This window comes from Danaus plexippus, chromosome 30 (assembly GCF_018135715.1).
Source record: "Danaus plexippus chromosome 30, MEX_DaPlex, whole genome shotgun sequence".
Lineage (NCBI taxonomy): Eukaryota > Metazoa > Arthropoda > Insecta > Lepidoptera > Nymphalidae > Danaus > Danaus plexippus.
In genome coordinates, this window is record NC_083557.1 from 1,187,655 (window position 1) to 1,213,586 (window position 25,932).

Genomic DNA, 25,932 nt, shown 5'->3' on the forward strand with positions numbered 1-25,932 from the left:
ACGCCGTTTTTAATTTTTATTATAAATTAATGTTAATTTATATATATTGAGACAGCATATTTTTTAATGGATGATCTGTATGAAATCTCGGATGAATTCTCGTCTCATGATCCACCAGATAAGACATCCGTAGAAGGTCATCTTCACCAGTTTGTCCAAAACAACCATTCTGTAACAATAACACTTAGTTACTATTCTTCTAGCATCAACTAATACTAAATATTAGATTTAAATTATTGCATTTTTCTATTATATTGATATTTTTTTTTTATTATAAAAAAAAATAACAATTATTAAATAAGCACATATAACTTTTCTCTCAATTAACCATCTGTTATCATCGAAAAATTTGCTAAAATCTGATGAAGAAGTCGCTGAGACGCGTTCAGCGGTCTCACCTCTTGTACTGCGCTTGAGACTCCTCTAGACTGTCGTCGGTCTCCTTCAGCAGATACTTCCTGCCGCCGAAACAGCACTGCTTGTAGAATTCGTACTTGTCGATGTTCTCTATTTCGTAGTAAAAATGTCTCATATCATCATCTTTTATCTTAGACCTCAGCGCGATGAGGTTTCTGTTACTGAACGTCCACTGCTTCGTCAAATAGTAGTGCAGTGCCATATTCGCTGTGTAAATACGGCGCTGGACTCTGACCAGCCTGAAATTTATACGGTTGTTAGATAAAAAATCCTATTATATTTTAAACTTCCTGTATCGGGAACGACATATTTTAGAAATGCCAGCTATAAATATTGTTTATATTAAATTTTATTGTTGCTTTAATAATAAAAATATATACGAAACTAATATTTTTCGGATATACTACGCGTGCTTTTTTTTTGTTAAAACTACAAATTTCCAAACGTTTCGGTTACTTTTCAGCAACCGTGATCACGGGCAGACGAGATGTGAGAAGTATTAGATCTGATCACAAAAATATAAGTAGAGGTATATAGCTGCTTTGAACTGAATAAAAATAAATAAATTTTAAAAGATATGAACATATATTTTATTATATGTTCCCAAAAAAAGAAAACAAAATTAAGGAACTTGATTTTAAGGTTCTACTCATAATCATGTTTTTAAACGCCAATACTGGCAGTGACCTGCCACGCTGTGCTGTGGTTGCATGGCTCACCCATGAACAACAACAACAACAACAAAAGATAGCATACGTTTTATTGATGTTTATTTCTTCAATAACTGTCGGTATATCACTTTTTTTTTACCCATTGTTTGTGTTTACTCAATTGTCCACGTGAAAAGCAATCCACGTCCGCAAGTTTCTAGAGATTGACCTCGAACTTTCCTAATTGTGACCGCGAATACCTGAGCAAAGACCTTTTCTCACATGGAGAAGGTTAGAGCATTAATCACCACGCTAGCTCAAGACGGGTTGGCGATTTCAATCTTATAATTTGAAATCCTAAGTCCAGGTTTCCTCACGATGTTCTCCCTCAGCGTCCGTCAGTGATGTCTGAATACTCTTAGAAAGTACATATGACTCGGAAAAGATCACATTGGTACTTGCCGATTTCGAAACCACACCCGCACGTATGAAAGACGGGCCTTTAACCTCCAGGCCGCCACGACTTAGGGGTATGTTAGTCTCGTGAAAATTAAAAGCAATCCTTAAAGCGCGTCAAAATGCTAGCTGAATCGGTTCAGAACATTTTGAGTTTTTGAAGTATACACAAACAAACTTAACATTTACATATATATATAAATGAAGTCCATGTATGATTCTTCATTTAGTTTTACCGAGTAATTTGGTTGGTGAACTAATAGCGTTTTTGAACGCATGCTCAGATGTCATCAGTGTCGCTGCTGTCAACACTATAATTTCCGTCCAAGAACACGCGGGGACAAAATCGTTACGTTGATTGTTTAAAAGTGGGAATAAATAAATAGCTTTGAGTGTTGTTTCTTTCACGGGTTCGTGCATTTATAATAATTACTTTGACATAAGTACAGAGTCGTGTAAATTATAGTTATTATAATAAAACATATCTGTCACAGAAACGCAATTAAGTTTTAATTCCCGCACAACCGTTGGTAGTGTTAATACACATTATAAACAAATTAATATCTTTTTAACGTACAGCGAGAATTTATAGTCTTATTTACATATATCTTTATCTTACTATATATTGAGGGTATATAGATACTTACATGGGATTTTTTCCTATAATCCACAAGATCATGTCAACGAGTAGAGCTGGTAGCATGTGGAATAAGAGAACCTGTGTAAAATAGTCGCTTTAAAACAATCCATATAAATGTAGAAATGACACTAATATTTTTTGGATAACTACGCGTATTTTATTGTTTTAAACTACCTATTTACGTTCGTTTCGGTTACTTTGCAGCAACCGTGACCACGGGCAGACGAGACGTCGAGGGTATATAGTTTTCAAACTAGTAAAATACGCGTACTTAGTATAATCCGAAAAATATTCGAAAAGTCTTAGACCTCATTATAAATATAGAAGTTGTCAAAATACCTACCATGAGTTTATTAAATACTTAAAAATCTCACCTCGGTTATTTTATTCATTTTAACCATACGGTTAAATATATCTTAATCAGAAACATTAATTACTGCAAGATCGTTAGCTTAACTGATACTATTCAAGTTAAAACTTCACCTCGTTTACTTAGCTTAGACATGTGCCTAATAAAGTTTACCTAACCTACCTTATAAATATACCAAATTAAGTTTACCTAATCAGAATTCTTACTTCGAGATTGTATTTGAATTTGGAGGTAGTTATAGAAACTCCATAGGCCCATAGCGCGTTCTTCAAGGGTAAAATCTGTGCTATCTCACTACCCACAGACACCATGTCTTGCATTGTCATGTGATTCAATTTGCCAACACAATCATTATATATAGGTATATCATCCGTCGCTTCTAACCTGAAATCGGAATTAATTAAGTTAAATATGTTTTAATTTAAATATTCACTTACAAACAAACTTGTATGCAAGTAATTTCTTATGACAACTTCTAGAGAATTTATTAATGTAGCTGTTAACTGCAGTATGTGATTTATAGTATATATATATAGTTGTTTTTCTCAACTAACATCAAGTAATGTATTGTATTAATCTAAGTCTATGTGCTATCTGCTTTTGTAGTCAAAAATTATGTTTGCATTTAGTATTTTATCCACGTCTTTTGTAGAATTTAATATGAGGTAGATTTAACTTCATTGATATTATCATAAACTAGCTTATATCCGGGACTATTGGTGTAGAAATAAAAAAAAAATCTTACATATATATATATATATATATGTAAGAATTTTTTATATATATATATATATGTGTGTAAGAGACAATGAATGAAACCTTACTTCTTGGTGCCTCTCACCCACGAAGCCACGATACAAGCTTTGATAGCCACGTCAACTGGTATGTAGTCTGAGACTATTTCCGGACTCGATAGTATCGTACGAAGTATACCTGGGTAACAGTTCGTATAGAATAAGCATATATGTAGTTTTTGTTTCCACAATTAATACTAGGCTCTTAAAACATCTATATAAGACAAGTTTAAAATTTAATGACCTCGTACATAATAAATAGTACATATATACATGTATATTAGTTATATCAAGCTTATCTCTAATAGTGAATTTTATAAAATTATTTATTGATTTTAAATCGTTGATTCATGAGATTTGTTTTGTAACAGATTTTCATTAAAAAAAAAAGTCGATATTGTATTATAATTCATATGTATGTTTAAAGAGAGTATATAGAGAATTTATTTATATATATATTTTTTATTTTTGTCTAAACAACTCAATTACTGACTTACCCTTAGCAGGATTTAAATAAAAAACAAAATTAACCTCATTTAAATTAGATTACACAAGCAATTTTTGACAGTTGTACTGCAAAAGTTTGCGAGAATGATTTGAACAGAATCACAAGACTTACTATTTTCAATATCAATTATTATCTAAAAGATATCTAATAAATGGCGGAAGAAAAAAGTCTTTTAAGAGATATATGTAAGCTGAAATATTCTCCGTAATACCTTTGCCGGACGCTGCCATGAGACCCGCTGGTCCATTGAAGTTATCAATCCATCCGGGTACAGGTTCCAAATGACTGGATATAACTGAAACACAACAAGACTCCTAATCTATATATATATATAAATAATTTGTGGCCCGTGCTCGGGCTCGCGCTAACGGCTGATTCATCGGCTTTATTCGGGGATCGTAATAGTTTTGGGATGAGTCTAAAAAGGCCATCGGAGCTCTATAAACACCTGAGAGTTTCCAAGAGATATGTCCTGGAGAAATCCCATGATGACGTCGTTACAAAAGACAAAGACGCCCCAGAGCTAGAGGCTCTAGGCTTTCAATTCCACAAGCAGTTTATGATAATTTATGATGATGTATTCACGAATTTTAAAGCGCTTTGTGATGATTGAGCTTACGGTGCCTTGGGAAACCAACATCCCCAAAGACCAGGCCATCAAGATTAACAAGTATTACGAGCTCACTAACGAACTAACTCGAAATAGGTTCGTCGTGGATTTATACGCGGTAGAAGTGGGAGCGAGAGGTATAGCGGCTAAATCTCTCTACAACCAACTGAAAGACTTGGGCCTGTCCAGAACTCACATCAATTCGTTCTTGGAACGTACTTCGAAGGCAGCCCTAGTAGGTTCTTATCAAATATGGTTAGGTAGGGAGAGGAGCTTGGACAGTGGAGGTGAGCGTTTAACGCGCGTTAGTTAGGGGCAGTTTAAACCTACACCTGGGTCGCAAGTCCCAGGCACTGTTGAAGCTCCTCTCCCTGCAACTATGGACCAATCCCCCGTACGCTGAATTCGTTGAATGCTAAGAGGTTTCGTGGCCTCTCTAATGTTTATATAAATGCCCGTCATCTCGTCTGCTGATCACGGTTGCTGTAAAGGAACCGAAATGTCGACGTCACGTAGATATGAAATAATAAAAAACTCGCAGTATCCGAGAAACTTAGTTTCATTTAAACGCGTGGTAAATTAATTTTAAAAGTCTGCAAGCAATCGAAAAGCCTTTTTTCTTCTATCAGATAGAGTATTCAAAAATGTTAATTAAAATGTGACGTCTACATGAAGAAGAGCACTCACGTAGTCTTTTTTATTTAATTTTTAATATACAAAAATATATATATATATATAGAAGCATATTTAATAACTTATTAATAAGAGTAATTTACTGAATATTTGATTAATTATGGCAAATCTGGAATCGGAAGTATTTGACGAAATAGTGTTGTTTATTATCGATAAATATTATATAGTAATATTATTTTATATATATTTTCAATCCACCACAAAAATCTATCGAATTTATTTATCCTGTTATAACACAATGGCTATATATTTATAAAGATCTTTTTCGTAGTATATTCATATAATGATTCTTATAATAAACCTGAAACAATATCTGATTGATTGATTGATTGATTGATTGATTGATTGATTTAAGTATGACGGTTTAAATAACATTAAATTTAAGAGACAAGAGGTGAATTACTTAAAAAATCACAATCATATCAATTTTATCGACCAATTTCCTGGGTTAACGAATAGGTTCCGGCCTACAACACTATACTGTGCGGGTTAGTGTATAATACTCCTTAAAATCCGAAAGTTAGTTGATAGAGATGAATTCTGAACGTTGAGATCGCCTTTTTAATAGCACGTTTATAATGAGCAATAAGGTAGTAAATAATATAATCCCCAAAGAAAGGAAAAGGATTTTATATAATGATCCTGAAGATTTCAAACTTAAATAGTATTAAATTAAATCTATTTAATTTATATTATATACAAAATGGTTGGCTTTTTGTACTATTAATATTGTTAAGAGGAAAATTTCTAAAGATATATCAATTTATGTTTCGGATTGTGATTGGTTGCTCTTTCATGAAAACGAATGCTTGAACTATTTTGATGAAACTTTCAACTAACGTAGCTTGAACACCGGAATAAAATATAAGTTGTTATTTAATCTATATTTCCGTGCAGTACGGCGGATGACAGTTGTATTTTGTATACAGTCTGTCGCAGGAAATAAACTTTGTTCCCATATCTGTTACAACACATTTCGTATATTTCTCAGGTCAAAAAAATTTCTTCAAAATTATGAAGTAAAAATGATATGTTCAAGAAAATTTTGATTACATACCGCATCTGTTTATATAGTATATAACACTAAGTATATTATCACATCAAGCACCAAACAAATATTTACCAATCGACGGCCTCACGATCACTATTGGCATCTTTCCTTTCTGTTCGTACACCACGTGCTCTGCTAGTTGTTTCGTGAACACGTAAGTATTTGGGAGCTCGCCTATAAACCTGCAATATTTCATAGTATTGATATATATACTATTTTGTTAAATATATCAATGGTGGCAAATGAGTAGACGGTCTACTTGTAGTAGGCACCATCGCCAATGGACAGCTGCAACATCTACGATGTTTTGCCAACCTTGATTGTGGGAGAGGAAGAAGAAAGGGTAGGAAAAAGGAAAAGGATGTCCGTCTCTGTCACTCATAGGACGAAACTCAGCGATTACGGACTACTTCACGCCGATCTTCTGTGAGAGAGTGGTACTTCCCTGGTCGAGCCAGCCTATGTTAGAGCTGTAGTTACTTGAGCACAGCTAGGCTCTACCACCTTAGTTATTTTATATCTTGTGTATGATAAGATATATTAAATAAACTTACTTCGGCGTCAAAACCTTTAATGTATGATCGTCAGCTGTTTCGCAGATCTCCAGAGTTTCCCTCCAGTCTCCCAGAGCTGGATACAGAATCTCTTCTATAACCTCCCTGTTCGTGTTTGCGTAAGACGTCGACACATGCACGAAACTCTACCAACAAAATTTTTTATTGTGCGTGGAGTCCCTCCGCGCGGAAGAAGTGAAACTTCGTAAAGGAATGAAAAATAGGAAGAGATAGTCATTGATTTTTAAGGGATTTTTAAGGTTTCTTTAAGACAAACTTTATAAACATTAATTACAAGTCACAATTGATTGTGATTGCTTTCGATCGCCACGCATTCCCTCCGGCTCTGTCTCTTTTCATCCCTCCCCCAAGAACCGTAAAAGGTTTACAAGTTTCACTTCCAAAATTTCTTTAATTTACGGTTAAAAATTATTTCATACTATTAAACACATGTGACTAAAATTATGACCTTCAGTTATAAATCCAACCACTGTAAGGGAATGCATGAGAAATTAAAACAGTATGATATAGCATAACATATCTATAAAATATACTGACAAAAAACCAAAATAAAAACTAAAAAAATTAAAAATTACAGAAGCGGCAAAATTTTTTAATTTTTTTTATTATAACTTTTATATAAAAAAACTTTAAACGAACTCACTTCGAGATTTTTCATATCCTTAGCCAAATCAACAACTTGTTTCGTACCAAAAAGGTTCAATCTAACAGCAACCTTCAGCGGATCATCAAACCTGAAAAAAAATCATTTCAACACGTCAATAAAATATAATTATTGTAATTTTTTTTTCTAGTATATCTAAATCTAATTGAAAATATTACATTTAATGGAATAGTCTTGTTTTAGATTTATCACCGGTGTTTTATTTTACAAATTGGAATTACTAAAATAAACAGAAACCTTATTTGATTTTTATGTCAGGAATATGAAGTAGTAACGTAACTTAATTTTATTTATTTTTTTTTAAATTCCAAGTTTTTACATTAATTATATCTACACGAATAATGAGATCTATTCGCTACGAATAATGAGATCTACTACTACGAGTTTATAGTTTTTTAACACCAAACGCAAGACGATTCAGTTACTTTGCAGCAACCGTGATCATAGAGACGAGATGTCATCTCATCTGACCGCGTAGTAAATCCAAAAAATATTAGTTGTATATCTACATGATTATTTAATTTCAGTCTATTCAATGAGTTTCTGGGAAAATAAGGTTTTTTAATAAAATTAAAATGTTATCGGAATGCTGAATATTATTGGTAAAAATGATTTTTGTTGACCTTACATATATTCCTATATAAACATAAACCAAAGGCGTACTTTATTTAAAACAGAAAATTGTAGTTTTATTTTTGAATAAATAACCACAAAAACGAGATGTTACGCAATGAAAGTATAAAAATATTAAAATTAAAAGTTAAACCAAGAAAAATATATACTATAAAAGTTTGTTTTATGACTCTACCCTCTACAACGTATCATACTAAGACCGTACTAGGAACGTGTCAGGACCCCCTTATGCACATATGCTTTACTATGCAATATAGGGGTATTAATTACGTATCAAAGCTGTGTGTATCGGCTTTAATGAAGGGAGCGTCAGCATACGCGGAGGGTATGATACTCCTAGGTGATGGAAGAATCTCATACTTTTCAATACAAACAATTTTTTTCTTCGACATGTTCCTGTTTTCGCCATAGTGACATACTTTCTTATGAACTCTTTCCTTTATAAATGTTGTTTGTTGTATTCAATAGATGGAGAACAATCCGAGGGCAATATATAATTTAAAATATTTCTTTATTACCTATTACCGAACTTACCTAACGCTTGCAGCGACGTGAAACAAAATTTGTGTTTGATTTAAAAGTATTGCCCGATCGTCTTCAGAAAGACCTGGAATTTTTTTTCTGCGTTTAAAATGATGATTGGTTTTTATGTATGTAAATATATTAAAATTGAAAAAAAAAATCTATATGTATATAGAGTTACGACGAAGTACAAAGATTATAATTAGTTTGAACTAAATATGTAAATTAAGATACAAAAAACGTATTAAAAAAATATCGTATTAAATGCACGTTTTCTTCACTATATGAGGTTCACAAATTTGTTATAAAATTATTTATACTAAGAAAGAATTTATTATCAAATCCAAACACGCGCAGACTCACCCAGGCCGATGTCGCTCACATCCCCAGCAACAAAGAAGACCTTCGAATCGAAGACTCCTGGGCGCTCATTACGTAAACGATCGAAGCACTGAAATAATTAAAACTATGAAAATATATATCATATATACGGTCAACACTTATACGGTGATCATTCATACGGTCAACATTTCTTATTTATACGGTCAACATTTCTTATTTATACGGTCACCATTTCTTATTTATACGGTCAACATTTCTTATTTATACGGTCAAAATTTATACGGTCAAAAGATACATAAATGACAAGTACTCCTTTCAACCTTAACGATTAATCTTTCCTCGGTACCAAAATACATTTGATCCATCCACTTCAAACAGTTTAATGTGCCTTTAACGAAACAAGATAAATTATGAAAATATAACATATTATTATTCAGGAGGAGGTAGAGTTTCTCGCTAGCTGAATTTATTTTTTTCAAACAAAATCATGGACGTAGCAATGAATTAAATCACGCTAAGTAAACGATATTTGTGGTAGCTTACATGAGAGCTGTAAATAGCTGACAAGCGTTCCTCTGGTTGAACTCCCTTCTTTGGACGTAGCAGGAGATAGATCTTCTCCAAGTCGGGACACGAGTAGAGCAGTTTCTCTATCAGAACTTTTCCCATAAAACCTAAACATATATAACTAATTTTAATAGCTTCCCAATTGATATACTTCTTGTTGTGTAGATGTTAGAGGTAAATAACGAAAAATCTTTGTTCATGGTTATATAATTCTCATTATATTTTATACGTTCATAGATAGGATGTATTGATAGGCTCAAGAGACTTCACTCTTGTCTCTAAAACTCAATACCTTTCTAAATTTCTTCGTTTTTTTTTGTCGTCATGTTTATAAACCTTATCGTTTAAAGTTATATTATATGATAAACAATGTATATGAATATTTAACTGTAATTAATAAAATAGTCAAACAATTTAAATTTTAAATTATTCTAGTCAACGAACTCTTGTACTTTGACCGTCTCTACGCATAGAGCACAAAATAATAACAAGTTAAACATTATGAAACGTGTAGAAGTAATATTATTACATATCAATGAAGTCGAATTAAGTTTTAATTTCTTTGTAATAAGAAATTGTTTAAAAAATTTTATCATTACGGAAGTATTAATAACTCAACTGCTTTGTATTTGTCATTTAGTTTATTTAGTGAGCAAAGATACAAGCATTTAAATCAAACTAATATTTATCAAATTTTCGGTTGCTGAAAAGTAACCGAAACGTCGGGAGTATGTGGTTTTTTACAAAAATAAATCACGCGTAGTTCATCCGAAAAATATTAGTTTCATTTAAATGAATAAAACTCTCGAAAATCTTAGATCTCATTATAGGGATGAAAGCAATTTTTAATAGTTTAATGTCGCCCACCGCGGTTGAAGCATCATGTTATTTGACAAGGGGAGATTACTTAAAACTTCTGTTATCATTTCTATAAAAGACACTACTTGGACCACCGTTCAAAGAAAATCTTTATTATACTAAAAGAAAATCAAAAAATCACTATAAAAACTATATCTTTGACTTTGTTGTAGGTTGATATAATTTTAAAGAGGTTTTTTAACTATAATAAACATATTCTTTTGTATAATTTTCACTGATTAATTTGTGAAAACACCACATAACCTCCCAAATTCATACAGATGTTTAGGACTCTTGATGGTGTGTCTCTCTTCTCATAAAACGCTCAGACCATGCCAACCTACTATAACCAGTTCAATTTTTAAGCTCTCTTTGAACTAATTCGCGTTTATGTCACACCACAATATTTTCCTATCCATCTTTTAGTGCCTAACATCCAGAAACACACATTCATTAAGGTCTTATGATAATTTTGCAGATATTTTTTTACAGATATCTCTTTCATAATATATTGTGCGATCGACTTATCAGAAACGATCTCCTCTATCGCCCTCCACAGAACTTCAACATTTATCACGTAGTTTGTGGAGTGCAAATATGATGTCCCTTACTTTTCGCCCAAGCAAAACCCTAGATTCTGTGATACTGCTTTTTCAAAAAACTTCTTTCTTTTTAAAAAGGCACCCCGCAAAAACATCAATCCTCTCGTAATAATTTGGCATATAATAAAGTTGGTCGTTTCAATTCAGAAGACTTATGAGATCTAGCATTACTTTGGATACTAAAACAATAATCTCTTCATCACTCATCATCAGCCTATCGGAGCCCACTGCTGAGCAAAGGCCTCTTCTCACATGGAGAAGGTTAGAACATTAATCATCACGCATGCTCAGGACGGGTTGGCGATTTCAATCTTATAATTTGAAACTATAAGTCCAGGTTTCCTCACGATGTTTTCCCTCACCGTCAGTCAGTGGTGTCTAAATACTCTTAGAAAGTGCATATGACTCGGAAAAGATCACATTGATACTTGCCAGGTTTCGAACCGGCGCCCTCGCGTATGACAGGCGGGCCTTTTAACCCCGAGGCCACCACGACTTTTTTTTTACAATAATATTTAATTTCAATAAAAGGAATCTGTTTGACGGCTAGAATGTGACCTGGTTATGTTTTACAAAATATATTTATGTTGAGTTCAGAGCGCTTGATTAGGAAATAGTCTATTTGAGTATTATGACACCCTTATTAAATGATTCTAGCAATTTTCAAAGAATATGTGGACTAATGAATATGTGAGGTCAGAATTTAATGCCGTTAGCAAGAAATTTTATCTATTATTTATATTTAAACAACAATCACACGTTCATTCATCTCATTGTCAAGCACAAAAGCCAATTCCTATAATTTGTATCCTGTCCCAATCCCTCTCATTTTCATAACTTTTCACTGTTTTTCCTGCCAAGCCACATCTATTTGTCTTCTTTCTAGAATGTCAGTTAAGTCACGAATTTTCCCATCACATGCATTGTAAATTTTACTTCCTTTAGAAGTTTTTTATCTTGCCCCTAAACCTGACACTTCCAAACACGTTCGTTTCCTCCAAACAGGAAATTTGCCCCTCTTAACCTGAAGAGTGCACCCTTACATTGTTTATATTTATTACACCTAAGAGCCTATTGTGAATTTTTGAAGTGGAAGTTCTTTAACGACTTCCAACAAGGTCGCGGTAAACGTTTAGCGCTCCCGGGTGGGATAAAGAGAGACATAACGAGAGGAAATGCGTTTCGCTCGATCGCATACAGGCAATAAATTGTCACTTGTAAGTAATGTTAAAGTTTGTCTTAAAGAAACACTAAATATTACTTAAAAATCAATTTTTACTTGGTTCTGTTTTCATAACAACATTACGAAGTGTCACTTCTTCCACGCGGAGGGATTCCACGCACGATAATTGTTTTTCTGTCTATGTTTTACTCCCTACTTCTTAAGAACAAATTATATCGCGCTTTTATTCAGACCTTGATTAATTATAACAATTTTACTTATTTTTATATCAATAAAGAATATTTTTTTTATTAATGTTGATTATATTGAGTGTTCGTTGTAATCACTCGTTGATTTTTATTATTGAGTTCGTATTTAGTTTCTTGAGCAATAATTTTTTACATAAATGGTAACAAAATGACAGACACTAAGAAAATAATTGCAGAATGAGATCTAAGATTTTCGCGAGTTTTATTCATTTAAATGAAACTTATATTTTTTGGATAAACTACGCATGATTTATTTTTGTAAAAAACTACATAATCCCGACGTTTCGGTTACTTTCCAGCAACCGTGATCACATCTCGAAAACATTGCAGAACTATTTTGGATAACAAAATAACAATCAAAAGTCCTCTGATAATAAATAATTATGATATCAATAGGATGTATTTCAGCAACAGCCACTCACCCGATCCTCCTGTCACGAAGACAACTTTCCCTCTATAGTATTCTGGTATTTTGGGAACATTATCCAAATCTCTGTCCTCCAAAAAAGTCATGTTCGCTAATGAATTTTTTATACAAATTCAAACTGTAATAAACATAAATCATGACTATTCACGTTTAAGAGAAATAAATATTGCAAAATAACAAAAAAAAAAACAAAAAAAAAAATATAAATATTTTCGTTTCCTACAAACGGCACAAAATTATAAAATACTTAAATATTTATTATAATTAAAAGAATAACTTCAAAAAAAAAATACCTCAAACACGAGGTTCTGACGGTGATATATAAATTGTACTGGATGATATGAAAATCAGTCAATCCAAAATTGACCTCAGCAGGGTGTGACCTTTGCGGTAAATTTCGTTCGCTGCCCTTCGTTCGTGGTCACTTATTATTATTTGAATTGTTTTCTTTTAAATAACACTAAACACAAGAAAGTATACCAACCAGCTAATGGTTTGAGTGTGGAATATTCCTTTGACAGAAATTTTTTAAACGTATACTAACTAATTCAATGTGCATTGATTTAATTTTAATGCTTACTAAACGTCGCAGTGTTTATATGTGAAAACAGTATATTAATAATTACAAAATATACTATATATATATATATACAAATGTACGAATTATGTGATTAATTTTTATAATACAATATCAGATTTACGTAAATTTTTTTACAACTGTAACATAGCGCAAATCTGTTCCTGACATAGATGTATATTTTATATATAACATAAATTTATTATTAACAAAGATATATATTTTTTATTGTTATCAATGAAAAGTTACTCCAGGCGAAGCCGGGGTATATTGCAAGTGTGTGTGGAATGTGAGCGTTTCGTTTCCGAAGTTGTGAATGGTTGAAATCAATATAATCTGAATTGCCAAGGTTTGACCTTTGAGCTTTGTATGCATTGAGGAAACATTACCAAAGTTCAGAAGAGGCCGGCCCGTACTTTATGTTGACTGTAATTATAATACAATACATTTTGCCGTTTTTTTTTAATACAATTATAAATATTGAGTTGAAAAGTTGAGAATAATTCCTTATGTTTTGTATTGAATCATTTTTTAAAAGTGCACTTCGCTTCTGAACAACATCTTTAAGACTAATAGTAAGTACGTTGTAAGTAACATCGAAATTTACTTAATCCGATACCTATCGTAATTTTTTTGATATATTTGTTTATTTAATTAGCTCTGCCAAGTTTTGGATACATTGTATTTATTTTTCAGTATTTTTATTTAGCACAACCGAAACGAAAATGTCAGTCGCGTGTCACATCACCTACGACTGGACTCTGTATAGATTTTATAAACGGGTTGTGGTTTTCGAATCCCACTGCATTTTTGTATAAAATTCTATTAAATTTTATTTAAAATCTTTACTTTATTTGTTTAAAATATATCTATTGTGCAGAAACTAAACTAATACAATAATTTTCATCAGAAACAAGGACATTTCAAACTCATTCTATGTAAGTATGAGAATACGAAATATTCTTACTTGTGGTAAGTAATTATTTTATTCGAAATAGTTTTAATCAAAGCTATAATTTTCCTATTTGCACATATTAAATATGCATAAATATTTTTTCATACTTTTTTGTTTATATATATCTTAAAAATCTCGCTTTGAACCTCGTTTTAACTGATATGTTTTATAATTCAGCAAAAAAACCCTTCAACAATCCTACAAAATATATATAAGAATACGTACATCTTTTTAATAAATCAATTTAATATTTTTTTTCGAATATTTGCAACGACTAATTGAGAAGAAGTAATATATGAAAAATCAATAAAAAAATATTATTAATTTTCGCTGAACATTTTTATGATTGTTGGAAATATTTGCCTGTGATGATTTAAGAATGATTTTTGAAACAAATAAAATCTAATATGTATATTTTTATATATATTTAATAACAGAATATAGAAATCGTAACTTCCAAAGTAATTTCACGTCACCGATCTTAGGAACTGCGTCGTGGGTTCAAATCTCAGATCATCAAATCTGGTGTCATTGATTTTTCTTATTTATCATAAAATATTTAGTTTAAATCGTTTGATCTCAAAATATAACAACTCTGTTACGTTATATACTGTATACATAAAGATAAGTAACATTTAATAAATAGCAATAATACTTAGGCAGCCCTAGTAAGTTCGTTTCAAATTTGGTTAGGTAGAGAGGGGAGCTTGGATGGTGGGGGTGAGCGTTTAAGCTCGTTGAATAGGGACCCCTTAAACCTACACCTGGGTCGCAAGTTCCAGGCTTTGTTGCAGCTCCTCTCCCTGAAACGCAATGGACCCGACCCCCACACCGTGAATCCATGGAATGATGGGAGGTTCCGTCTCGTCTATAAGGGAGACTTGCTGAAAGACTAAGGTCAAGTCTACGAAAGTGATACTGAGACCGAGTGCAATGAACGTCCACATGTACTGGTCCAAGACCAACAACTGATTAAGGCTACTAAAGATTTTGCTATAAAAATATTTTTCACTGAATAAAAGTTAGTTACGTTAGTTTTGTCGCTATTAAAACAGAAAAAAAAGAACATCTTTTGATGTGAAAATAAAGAAATTTTAAGTTATATAAAGTATGTCTCTTATAAAAATATATAAATATATAATAATAAAACATGAGAGCAATATAATTTATTATATTTTCATTATATTAAAGAAAAATAAAAACACAATTAAAAAAACTGGATCAACCAACAAACACGGCGTAGAGCATATTCATGACATCCCTGAAGAAGCTGGTGTTGTAAATGAACCAGAGGACAGACAGCTTGAAGATTGTCATCACGACTTTATGCAGGAGTTCCATTCTGGAAGACATCATTAAAATAGTTACCGCAGAGACGAGATAAGAGTAGTAGGAGTTTAAGTGCACAAAAGAAACTCGTGTTAGTTGGGCCATATATTTCAAGCACGGCTGTACTGGTTTGGCTGAAGATACTCCTAGCTTAGAACCAGAGGACGGACATAGGATACTTTTATAGCGTTCGATCGACAAACAAAAAAAAAATAAGTTAATGAAATACAAAATCTGCTTTTGTACATCTCTATGACGGAACCGAGTGCGTCGGGTTGGTTATAGATTACTAATTCCGAGCTTAACACAGACAAAGTCGCTGCAAAAACTAGTAATCTATAAAAACTACGTAACCTTAAGAATATTAGAATATGCTTGTACCTCTACTTAATGTTTTTGTTATATTATACATAAATAATCACGTTGAAAGGCTTTCGCTGTATTTCAAAAATTTCGTTCACCTTCTGTAATGTATTCTCGCTGCCGGCAGATCTTCAAGTTTCTCTTTCAATATGTACAGCTTTCCGCCGTAGCAGGAATTCATGAAATATTCATGTATATCAATAGTTTCCATTTCATAGAAGAATTCTTTCAAATCCTCTTCCTTGATTTTCGACCGAAGTTTAACTATGTTCACGTTTTTGAAGGTCCACTGCTGGGTGACGTAGTACTCTAGAGCCAGGTTCGCTACGTATATACGCCGCTGAACCTTCGTCAACCTATAATAACCGAAAGGCTTTTAAAGAAATCAAAATTTAAATAAATAATTACTTAATAATGATCTACGGTTTTTTTTTTCATACGATAAATAATCAAGGCTCGAGTTTCAATTTCTCCTTATATTACGCTGGGATGTAATTTATATTTTTAAGGCGTATATAGTGTAAACTGGTAATTCTCTAATACGTACAGGTATCAGTTTTTAAATATTTTTTAATAATAAATGGGCAATAATACTCACATGGGCTTCTTTCCAATTAGTTTCAAAATCCCATCAACTAACAAAGCCGGTAGTAGGTGTAATAGCAGGACCTACAGAAGCAAAATGCATATCTATTGTCGTTAAATAAGTCCTTGTACATTTTGAATGTAAAGTTGTTATCGAGATCGAAAGCGAAGAAGAGAGACAGAGAGAGAGAGAGAGAGAGCTTCTGTCCATCTCCTAGAACCTACTCTGTTAATTTTTGTCTGACATTTAAATTTGAGTTTGTCAAAACTATTTAAAAAAAATTGTTAACAATATTTTTCAGAAATGTATTATGATGATTAGCACGGATTCCTTTCAAAAAATCTTTTAGTTTCTTTACTATACATGTTTGAGTTATTAGCACCTCAAGAACGTTACCAATGAAAAGCTAAGTACGTGTGAACTTAGTTTACTGAAGAGAGAAATCATTTCCTACAACTACAAGCCTTCATCTCTATTCGTTTCAAATAAATAACAAAACAAATTAGTTATGGATACTTTAAGATATATATTTTTATGGTAAAAGCATGAACAAAAAATTACTTTATAATTTAAGCTGACAGTAAATAATAATATTTATATACTAAGGTAACTGAATTTAAATCTAAATATTGTATCTAACTTATAGGCTTCAGTGCTTTAACAGCGAGTGAGTTAATCGGATAAGGAAATGAGTGAAAATGTACCTTTACGTAATTGACTAGCTTGGATGAAGTTAAGCCTCCGCAGGGATGCCATACTAACGAATCCAAGGGGATCTTTTTACTTATTTCCATCCCCAATTCAACTATCTGACCCATAGTCAACGCTTTGATTTCGCTCGATGAGCAGTTATACAGATGTATGTCGTCTGTTGGTTCCAGCCTGGTGAAAATAAAATATATAAACAAATACTTAAACATATATAACACGGATATATAAGTTAGAATTTTATTATATGTCATAGTCATGTATTAATTCACTAACTTTTTGGTACCTCTTGCCCACGCGGCAGCTATGAAAGCTTTTATAGCTATGTCCACTGGCATGTAGTCTGAGATGAGGTTGGGGTCTGTGTACATTGTGTGAAGAATACCTGGAGAATAATTTACATAAAATATATGCGAGGATATAATATATGTCGGAGCAATTCTTATTATTTCAATAACTAATAATTGCGGGTAGTTGAAATTATCAGGTGTCCGCCGCAAACCACCAGCGTGATTACAACAATAAGTGTCAGTTGGTATAAATAGAGAAGAGGGTAAAGATTACGCTTAGTCTTGCTCGAGTCATCGCAGGGTAAGGACCTCTTTTAAATAAGGTATTCGTCGTTCGATTCCAAATAAGGCTTCAATGACATTAAGATTAATACATTTATGTATAATTAAGGACAAAACTATTATACATGGTAAAGTAACACTGGCTGTCTAAATGTTACGTTTCCACGCTTAAACCACTGAAACAATTTTGATGAATTTTGCTATAGAGATAGATGGAAGCTTAGAGAAGGGGCTAGGCTACCTTTTATCCCGATCCCGATCCCAATTTCGAAATTACGCTGATGGGAGCATGAAGTGCAGTTCGGATTCAGCGGCCATAACGCCAGAGAACAACTTTGATGTCCATGCGAATAGAGTCGCGGGCAAAGGCTAGTATATATATAATTTAAAGACTGAAATAACAATGTCTCTTACAAACCTTTGCCACTCGCTATCAATATAGCAACCGGCCCGTTGAGGTTCTCGATCCAACCGACCATAGGCTCTCTAACACTCGATATAACTTAAACAATACATAATATACAACAAATAGATTTTAAAAATATAATTACATTAAAATTTGTTTCAATCCTGTGAAAAAACAAGAAGAATTAGAGCGTGGAAGAAGGTTTTTGAAGAACATTTCTTATTTGATTCTCTTCGGAGACTAGGTTAGATACGTTCAAAGTTTATTGTGGGGTCACAGTTTAAGCTCCTGTCTACATGTGTGAGCGTGCACCGACCTGCACAGAGGTCTGAAGCGTCTTAGAAATTATCAAATCACCTATAGAAGGTCTCATGATTACTATCGGCAGCTTTCCTTTTTGTTCATTAACTACGTGCTCCGCCAATTGTTTGGTAAACACGTATGTGTTCGGTAGCTTGTCCAGATATCTGAAAATTATTAAAAATCCTTTTAAAAAAATAAATTTAATTATAATGTCTGTTTTGAATTTTAAATAAACGGATTTTCATTTAATTTATACGAAAGAATATAGTAGATACGTTATCTACATCAGAAATGCAATTTTAAATATTTTTGTCTCTCTGCGTATTTGTTTCATCTTATTTCTGGAATGTCTGGACCGATTTTGATGGGAATAACACTCGCACATAAGGTATAGGCTACTTTTTAATCGACTTTGAAATTGGGGAAGATTTAAATTCAACATTGTTACGCTCTTAAGAACGGGGTTTACTAGACGGGCAAAATTATGATAGTCAGTTACAACGGCTCATTGATCTTAAAGACCTAACACTTAAATCATTTGGATTTATATTTTATGGTCTACTTTAAGGGAAAAATTATAGAATCAGACGTCGCGGCTAACAAGAAACAAAACAAAGATTCATTCCGCGTCACAAAGCTTTCTGATCTTGTCTTTACGTGTTCAGTAAGTCAGAAATTTATATCGTTTAATCAAAAAAATCAGATCACACTTAAGATCATTGTTAAAAAATTTATAAAAGTTCTTTAAAATAAACACTCAAACCAATTTATCTAATACAGTCATATATATATATATATATATATATGTATGTATATATGTGTATAATATAGTGTTGAGTAACAGACTATATAGAGACAATAAACCCTACTTATATAACATAAAGAAAATCACTATGGAATATAAAATAAATAAATCATTTAATTTATTTAAAACAAATCAGCCAAAAAGAAATAAAACTGTTAAACGTACCAAATATTATAACATATTAAAAATTGTCAAATAATTAATTGCTCCTGCGAGATTTTGATAGCAATTTTTAGAACTATATTCAGAGGAGTGTATGTAAGGAATGTATTGATTATAATCTATATTTATAACTTACTTCGGTGTTAGAACATTCAGTGTGTGTTCGTCTACGTTTTCGATAACTTCGAGAGTGTCTCTCCAGTCCCCAGATGCCGGATATATGACTTCATCGATGCACTGTCGATTTGTGTTAGCGTAGGATGTAGACACATGGACGAATGCCTGGAATTTTCATTTATATCATATAAAAATTGCATTTTCATTAAAACAAACACAAAGTAAACATAACATTTTCTTTATTAAATTAATTAAGCCAAAATATGTGTCAGTTCTGTCTGTTAAGAATTCATGTTTTCGATTTTAAAAGAAATATTTTGTTATCCGACATAATCACAACTTAACCTTAAAAATCTTCTCCTAATAACAGACAAGATATCTCCAAATATATTAATTAATACGCGCTTTTTCAATAAATATCACCTGGATGGAGCCTTTGCAACACACAGGATCACTTACTTCTAAATTCCTTATTTCCTTAGCCAATTCAACAGCCTCTCTCGTACCACGGAGGTTCAATCTCGCCGCTACTTTCAGAGAATCATTGAATCTGAATGAACACAATATATACATTAATACTTTGTAACTTAAGTTGAAAAATATTAGTAATTGTTACATTTTTATGTTTTAAAAGCAATAGAAAGCCAGTATTTCTTTTATATATTTCTTTCACGATGCAAAAGAAGCAAGGGCGATATACAACAAAAATATACTATACTATAACATCAAGTTGAGAGCTGTACCTGACACTAGCAGCCACGTGGAATACGATGTGTACCCTATTTATGATCAGTGCTCTATCTTCATCACAGATACCTTGAAATAATAATTTTGTATACAATATAAAAGATAATTGCGTGTAATTTGAGATCGTTAATAGTTTTTTTCCAGACTTCTATAAAAAAACATTGAAAAATCTCATAGAGGAACTTGATGAATCTGATGACTTGATTCTCATAGCAATCGACTATGAGCTGTGGTCGCAAAAATCATTTTCAATCATACACACGTATATGTATATAAAATCAAATTTTACACAAAGAAAGCTGTACGGACAATTATTATATATAATGGTTTTGTAATTTTATATAACAAAAATTTTACAAATGTTTACCAAGCCAGTTAAATTACAATTGTTAATAGCAGAGGTCAATAATTCAATTTCCTACATTATTAGAATTAATACAACATAATATATTCCGGAGAGTACATGTATGTTTATGTAAAAATTTTGTATAAATTAACACATTTACCTAAACCGAGCTCGCCCACGTCACCGGCGATGAATGACACTTTCTTATCGAAAACGTCGGGTTTTTCGTTTCTCAGACGATCAAAACACTGAAATATTAAACGAAACCCTTTTTTAATGGAATAAAATAAATTTCAGAACGTCCTAAAACATGTTTATACCCAGATTTACTTTAATTTATGCGTATTTATTAAATAATCCACACGCAAAAATTGTCATCTTGGATGTAAATCGGTAAGCTTCTTATTCACAGTCGCCAAATAGTGACTGTATTCGTATGTAAGGACATGTTTAAGTTACAGCAGAAGAATCAATCGTTCTTCTCCGTGCAGACCTTATGGATTTAGCAACGATAATTATGAGAGTCTGGGTAAAGACGACAGATCAATAACATGCTAAATAACAAACGCTTGAAAACCAATTGTGGTCCATTCGAGTGACTGTTTAAATTCGGTCAGTAATAACTATAAACCCTTACTCTGGATGAATACAGATTCTTCAGTCTATCCTCAGCATCCACTCCTTTATTGCTTCTTAAAAGCAAGTATATTCTGTCCAGGTCTGGGCAAGAATACAGGAGTTTCTCCACCAGAACCTTGCCCATGAAACCTGTGAAAATTGCGAAGTAAAGATATAAAGGCTAAACATATTATGCTATAAAAATAATCATTATAACTACAATATTTTATTAGCGAAAATTCTAAATATTCCTATTGAATTATTACTAGAAAATCAAATTACTTTGTCATGTAAATTATTTGATTATTTCGAATATGCACATCTAGCAGAGTTATTAAGACTACGACAAACGAATGTTATCACTAAAAAGACTGAACATTACCTGACCCGCCTGTGATGAATATTGTTTTGTCCTTATAATACTCAGCTATACCGGGAACATCGCCGAAATCACGGTCCAAAAAACCCATGTTTTACGACTACAACAAAATATATATCCAACACTATTAACAAAAAAACTTTAGACGGAGAGGAATTACTGCAAACTGTCAAAGCTGGAAACAACTTAATGAAATGCGTCAGAATAGTGTAACGTATATTTAATTCATTGTATCGGTAAATAGTGCTTATGATAATTGATTGAAATTTATTCTTAGAGTTAATGGTATGTTGTGAGGATGTAAAAAAAAATATATAAAATAATTGGTGTTTTTTTTTGTTAGTACCAAAAATAGAAAAGGTTTTGTCGAAGCAAGTGGTTTAGAAATGCGCAATTTGTAAGGTAATCAGTTTATTCTTAGAGGCACAGAGAGAAATTAAGAAGACGTGTTTAAACATAGAGTTGTAGTAACAGACCGGTGACGACTTCTGTACAACTGTTACGTTTAACTACATACGAAGCGTTTGGAGTGTCTCACTCAAGAGCCTTAATTAATACATTTATGAATGACAACTGTTGATGCTGCGAAATTAGTGTGACTGCGAATTCTGAGGAAGCATGTTGATCCTCATATTTGGGGGGAAGGAGAATAAGCTAAACTTCTGTTCTGAGAAGAAGATTCTGTTCTGAGTGAGAATTCATAGGTTCAAAGTTGGATTGTCTTTGCAGAATCAGTGTATTAAGGAAAGTAAGTTGCCAAAATAAAAATATTTAAAGAAACCCTAAAAAAATCATAAGGGAGGGACGTTGTCATCAGCATGACTAGACATAAAGAGCCAAGAATGACATGCAAGAGGATCTAAAAATACGTAACCATGCAAACATGCTAACTAGGGAGTGCACTAAGAATACATAACCACGCAAACATGCTAACTAGAGAGAGCAAAAAACATCAATCCAGTGGAAATGTGGCAGTTATAAAAAAAATATTACCCCCCAATATCTTGACTTTTAGATTGTGACTTACTGCACTCCACCTGCGACTGATCCGACTAAACGCTACAAATTCTAAGCATTTTACTTGATAACTTTTTTTATTATACGGAATCCTAACAATGACAATGTAAAAATATTGTCCGTTCGACAATTAACATTATAAGTACCAGTAATTAATATATACATAAGTACAAAACTTGGTATCAGTTTGTATAAATTATTATTTGTAATAACAAAAGGTACACAGTATTCTCAAAAAAATTAATGGATCTTCGAAAAATAAAGCTAGGAAGGTGGAGGTGAGCGTTTAACGCGCGTTAGATAGGGGCCTTAAACCTAGACCTGGGTCACAAGTCCCAGGCACTCTTGACGCTCCTCTTCCTGCAACGAGATGGACAGGCACCGACACGGTGAATCCATGGAATGATGAGAGGTTTCGTTTCTACTTGCTATATTAATTTTGCTATTTAATAAACAATAAGATTGAGTTGTTTTTGTTCCTGGTAACTTTGTTTGTTTCATTCTAATGGTATCAGCATCATCAGCCTATAGGAGCCCACTGCTGAGCAAAAGCCTCTTCTCACATGGAGAAGGTTAGAGCATTAATCACTACGCTTGCTCAAGACGGGTTGGCGATTTCAATCTTATAATTTGAAATTATAAGACCAGGTTCCCTCACCGTCTTTCAGAGGCGTCTAAATACTCTTAGAAAGTACATATGACTCGGAAAAGATCACATTGGTACTTGCCAGGTTACGAACCCGCGCCCTCACGTAATAGAGGCGGGCCTTTAACCTCCAGGCCACCACGACTCTAATGGTATACAAAAAAGGAAATATTTTTTTTTTAAATGTGTTAACCTTACCACAGTGATTACTAGTATTAAGCAAAATAAGTTATACTGATATCTCTTATCAATATAATTAAAATTGGTGTATATTTTTTTACAATATCCCAAATCTTTTGTGTTTTTAAACTTGTGCTAGACTAAATTAATCTAAAATTATTCAAGAAGGAAACGTAAGCGATGGTTCCTTAATCAATATAAATCAGATTTAAATTATTCGAGAGCATAGAAACCACGATATTATAAGTAATGTTTGTATTTTTGAATGACTGCTCATTAATGTTGTGTTGTTTGAATTTAGCTTCAAGGTTATGGTACCAGAAAATTATTATTTAATAACGCCTTTAATTATTCCAATAACATCAGGCAATAGTCTTAATAAATACTTTTATTGTTGACTTGATTATTCGGTGTTTTCTTTGCGGATACAGGTGGTGTTATAAGATTGTACGAATATAAAAAAATATTTTTATCGACAGCGCCATCTCGTAGATTTATCCGAAACTAAATCACGGACGGGTCATACTATTACGGGCTATAGAGCACAATTAATAGGTAAGTTTAAACAGAATTTATTATGTCAAACGTCAATGTCAAATGTCATAGAGATATAGATATCAATAGACATCTAAAATATTAAGAGAACGTGTATTAGTTGACACATTTGGTCTTTATTTCTTAGTAGAATCAAGTACTATGATCTATTCTCTATACTCTATGCGTAGAGGTCTTTAGGTTATAAATATAGTCGCCTTAAGCAGACATTGACTTAATTTACTTCTAGTATTTGAAATAAAATTTCTTAGAATATCTGGGAATAGAGAATTAGACGGTATAAATTAATTAAAAACTGAGAGTAAATAAAATACTACTAAAGTTATAGAAACGAGAATTTTGTAAGTCATGGACAATAAAATTGTATAAAAAAATTATTCTAATATAAAAAATACAATTTTTATTACAAAAAAAGAGAAATCTTCTAATATTGTCACTCATATCAAAACGTTTTAAAAGTTTTATACTTTAATTTACAAAAAAAATAATAATAATAATTTAATCTTATTGGACGTAACATAAACGAAATGTAATATTTTATCAATTTTTTCGATATTAATATACAAGTATACAAAAATTTATAAATTATGACAGAAAAATATAAAATCAAGATTACCATCGTTCTTATAATTTAATAATGCACGTCGCACGCTTTGTAACTAACACGATACAATAAAAAACATTAATACTAAGAAAAATTCAACTTTTCCAAATCACTCTCACGATATTCCCAACTATACATTAAACATATCTTACCTTATTTATGGGACCGATGTTAGTTTAGCGTAACGGACCTAATGAACTCTCCCCCCGAGTCCGTGTGACACACTCAGTAATACTTTTGAACAGTCAATCATTAACGTAACTTCATTTACACTTTACGATAAAAATTAAATATAATATACATTTATATCATCAAGTTTAATTTCCTAGAATTATATATATATAAGTCATTTAACAAATATATTAACATAATTAAAATATTTGTAAAACGCGAAATCTAATATCGTTTAAGATTCTATTTTATTAAAATTGCTTCCCAAACGAACAAGACGTGAAAAAAGTATTATATAATGTTAATTAAAATGTGGCCATTTTTTATATTATATAGTAGGTTTATAAGAAAAAACGTCCTGTCTTGATGAAAGGTTCTGTATAAGACATTATACTATATAGACATTGTAAATATATATACAGGTATGTATATATATTTATTTATATCAAAAATCGTATCGTAGTCGTCCCGTCGAAGGTAAATGTCTAATTCAATATAATTCCCGGTAATTTTGTTGCATGTCATGAGAATGCAATTGTTCTTTAAAAATGCATGTCTGCAGTTTCTGTGCTAGAAATAAAAGTCGTACATTTTATGGGACGCCTGCGCCTCGGTTGTCATTTATTTTTACGTTTTCTAATGTTTTTCCTTGTTTTTTTATTGTTTTTTCATTGTCTTGTCATTGTTGTATTATGTCGTGCGTTGGAAAACGAAAATCTATTTTTCTTTGCCTCTACAGACGAACAATTAACGTTTTTAAATCAATAAATTACTTCTATACTATAACGTGTTACGATTTTTTAACGAAAAACTGATGACGCTACGTACAGTGAGACGTTGCAGACTGAGTATTCATGAAAAATAGCACGAATATTATCTAAACAGTGATTATAAGTAAAAATTATGATTACATAACATTAGTTTTATATTTAAAATATTATTTTTAAGTAATTTATTAAATTTTATTTGAAACAAT

At 32.1% G+C, this 25,932-nt stretch overlaps 2 protein-coding genes across 3 annotated transcripts; both read right to left on the reverse strand.

Moving 5' to 3' along the window:
* Positions 1-2: 2 nt before the first annotated feature.
* On the reverse strand, positions 3-13,359 carry LOC116776676 (fatty acyl-CoA reductase 1-like). Its single transcript, XM_032669927.2, has 14 exons — positions 13,104-13,359; positions 12,806-12,928; positions 9,469-9,599; positions 8,947-9,034; positions 8,596-8,668; positions 7,408-7,498; positions 6,744-6,889; positions 6,262-6,371; positions 4,047-4,130; positions 3,358-3,466; positions 2,740-2,917; positions 2,171-2,241; positions 399-656; positions 3-169 (listed from the first exon to the last, which is right to left on the reverse strand). The coding sequence occupies exons 2-14, from the start codon at positions 12,894-12,896 to the stop codon at positions 64-66; spliced, it is 1,536 nt and encodes a 511-aa protein (XP_032525818.2). The 5' UTR covers positions 12,897-12,928; positions 13,104-13,359; the 3' UTR covers positions 3-63.
* A 2,137-nt stretch (positions 13,360-15,496) lies between these two features.
* LOC116776638 (putative fatty acyl-CoA reductase CG5065) lies at positions 15,497-25,004 on the reverse strand. Of its 2 annotated transcripts, XM_061525473.1 has the most exons (14): positions 24,938-25,004; positions 21,787-21,883; positions 21,424-21,554; positions 20,947-21,034; positions 20,437-20,509; positions 20,153-20,243; positions 19,713-19,858; positions 18,664-18,773; positions 18,319-18,402; positions 17,605-17,713; positions 17,325-17,502; positions 16,633-16,703; positions 16,133-16,390; positions 15,497-15,684 (listed from the first exon to the last, which is right to left on the reverse strand). In XM_061525473.1, the coding sequence occupies exons 2-14, from the start codon at positions 21,872-21,874 to the stop codon at positions 15,564-15,566; spliced, it is 1,548 nt and encodes a 515-aa protein (XP_061381457.1). In that variant the 5' UTR covers positions 21,875-21,883; positions 24,938-25,004; the 3' UTR covers positions 15,497-15,563. The 2 variants fall into 2 exon arrangements, with proteins under 2 accessions (XP_061381457.1, XP_061381456.1); XM_061525472.1 differs by lacking the exon at positions 24,938-25,004 and having other exon boundaries at positions 21,787-22,661.
* Positions 25,005-25,932: the final 928 nt, after the last annotated feature.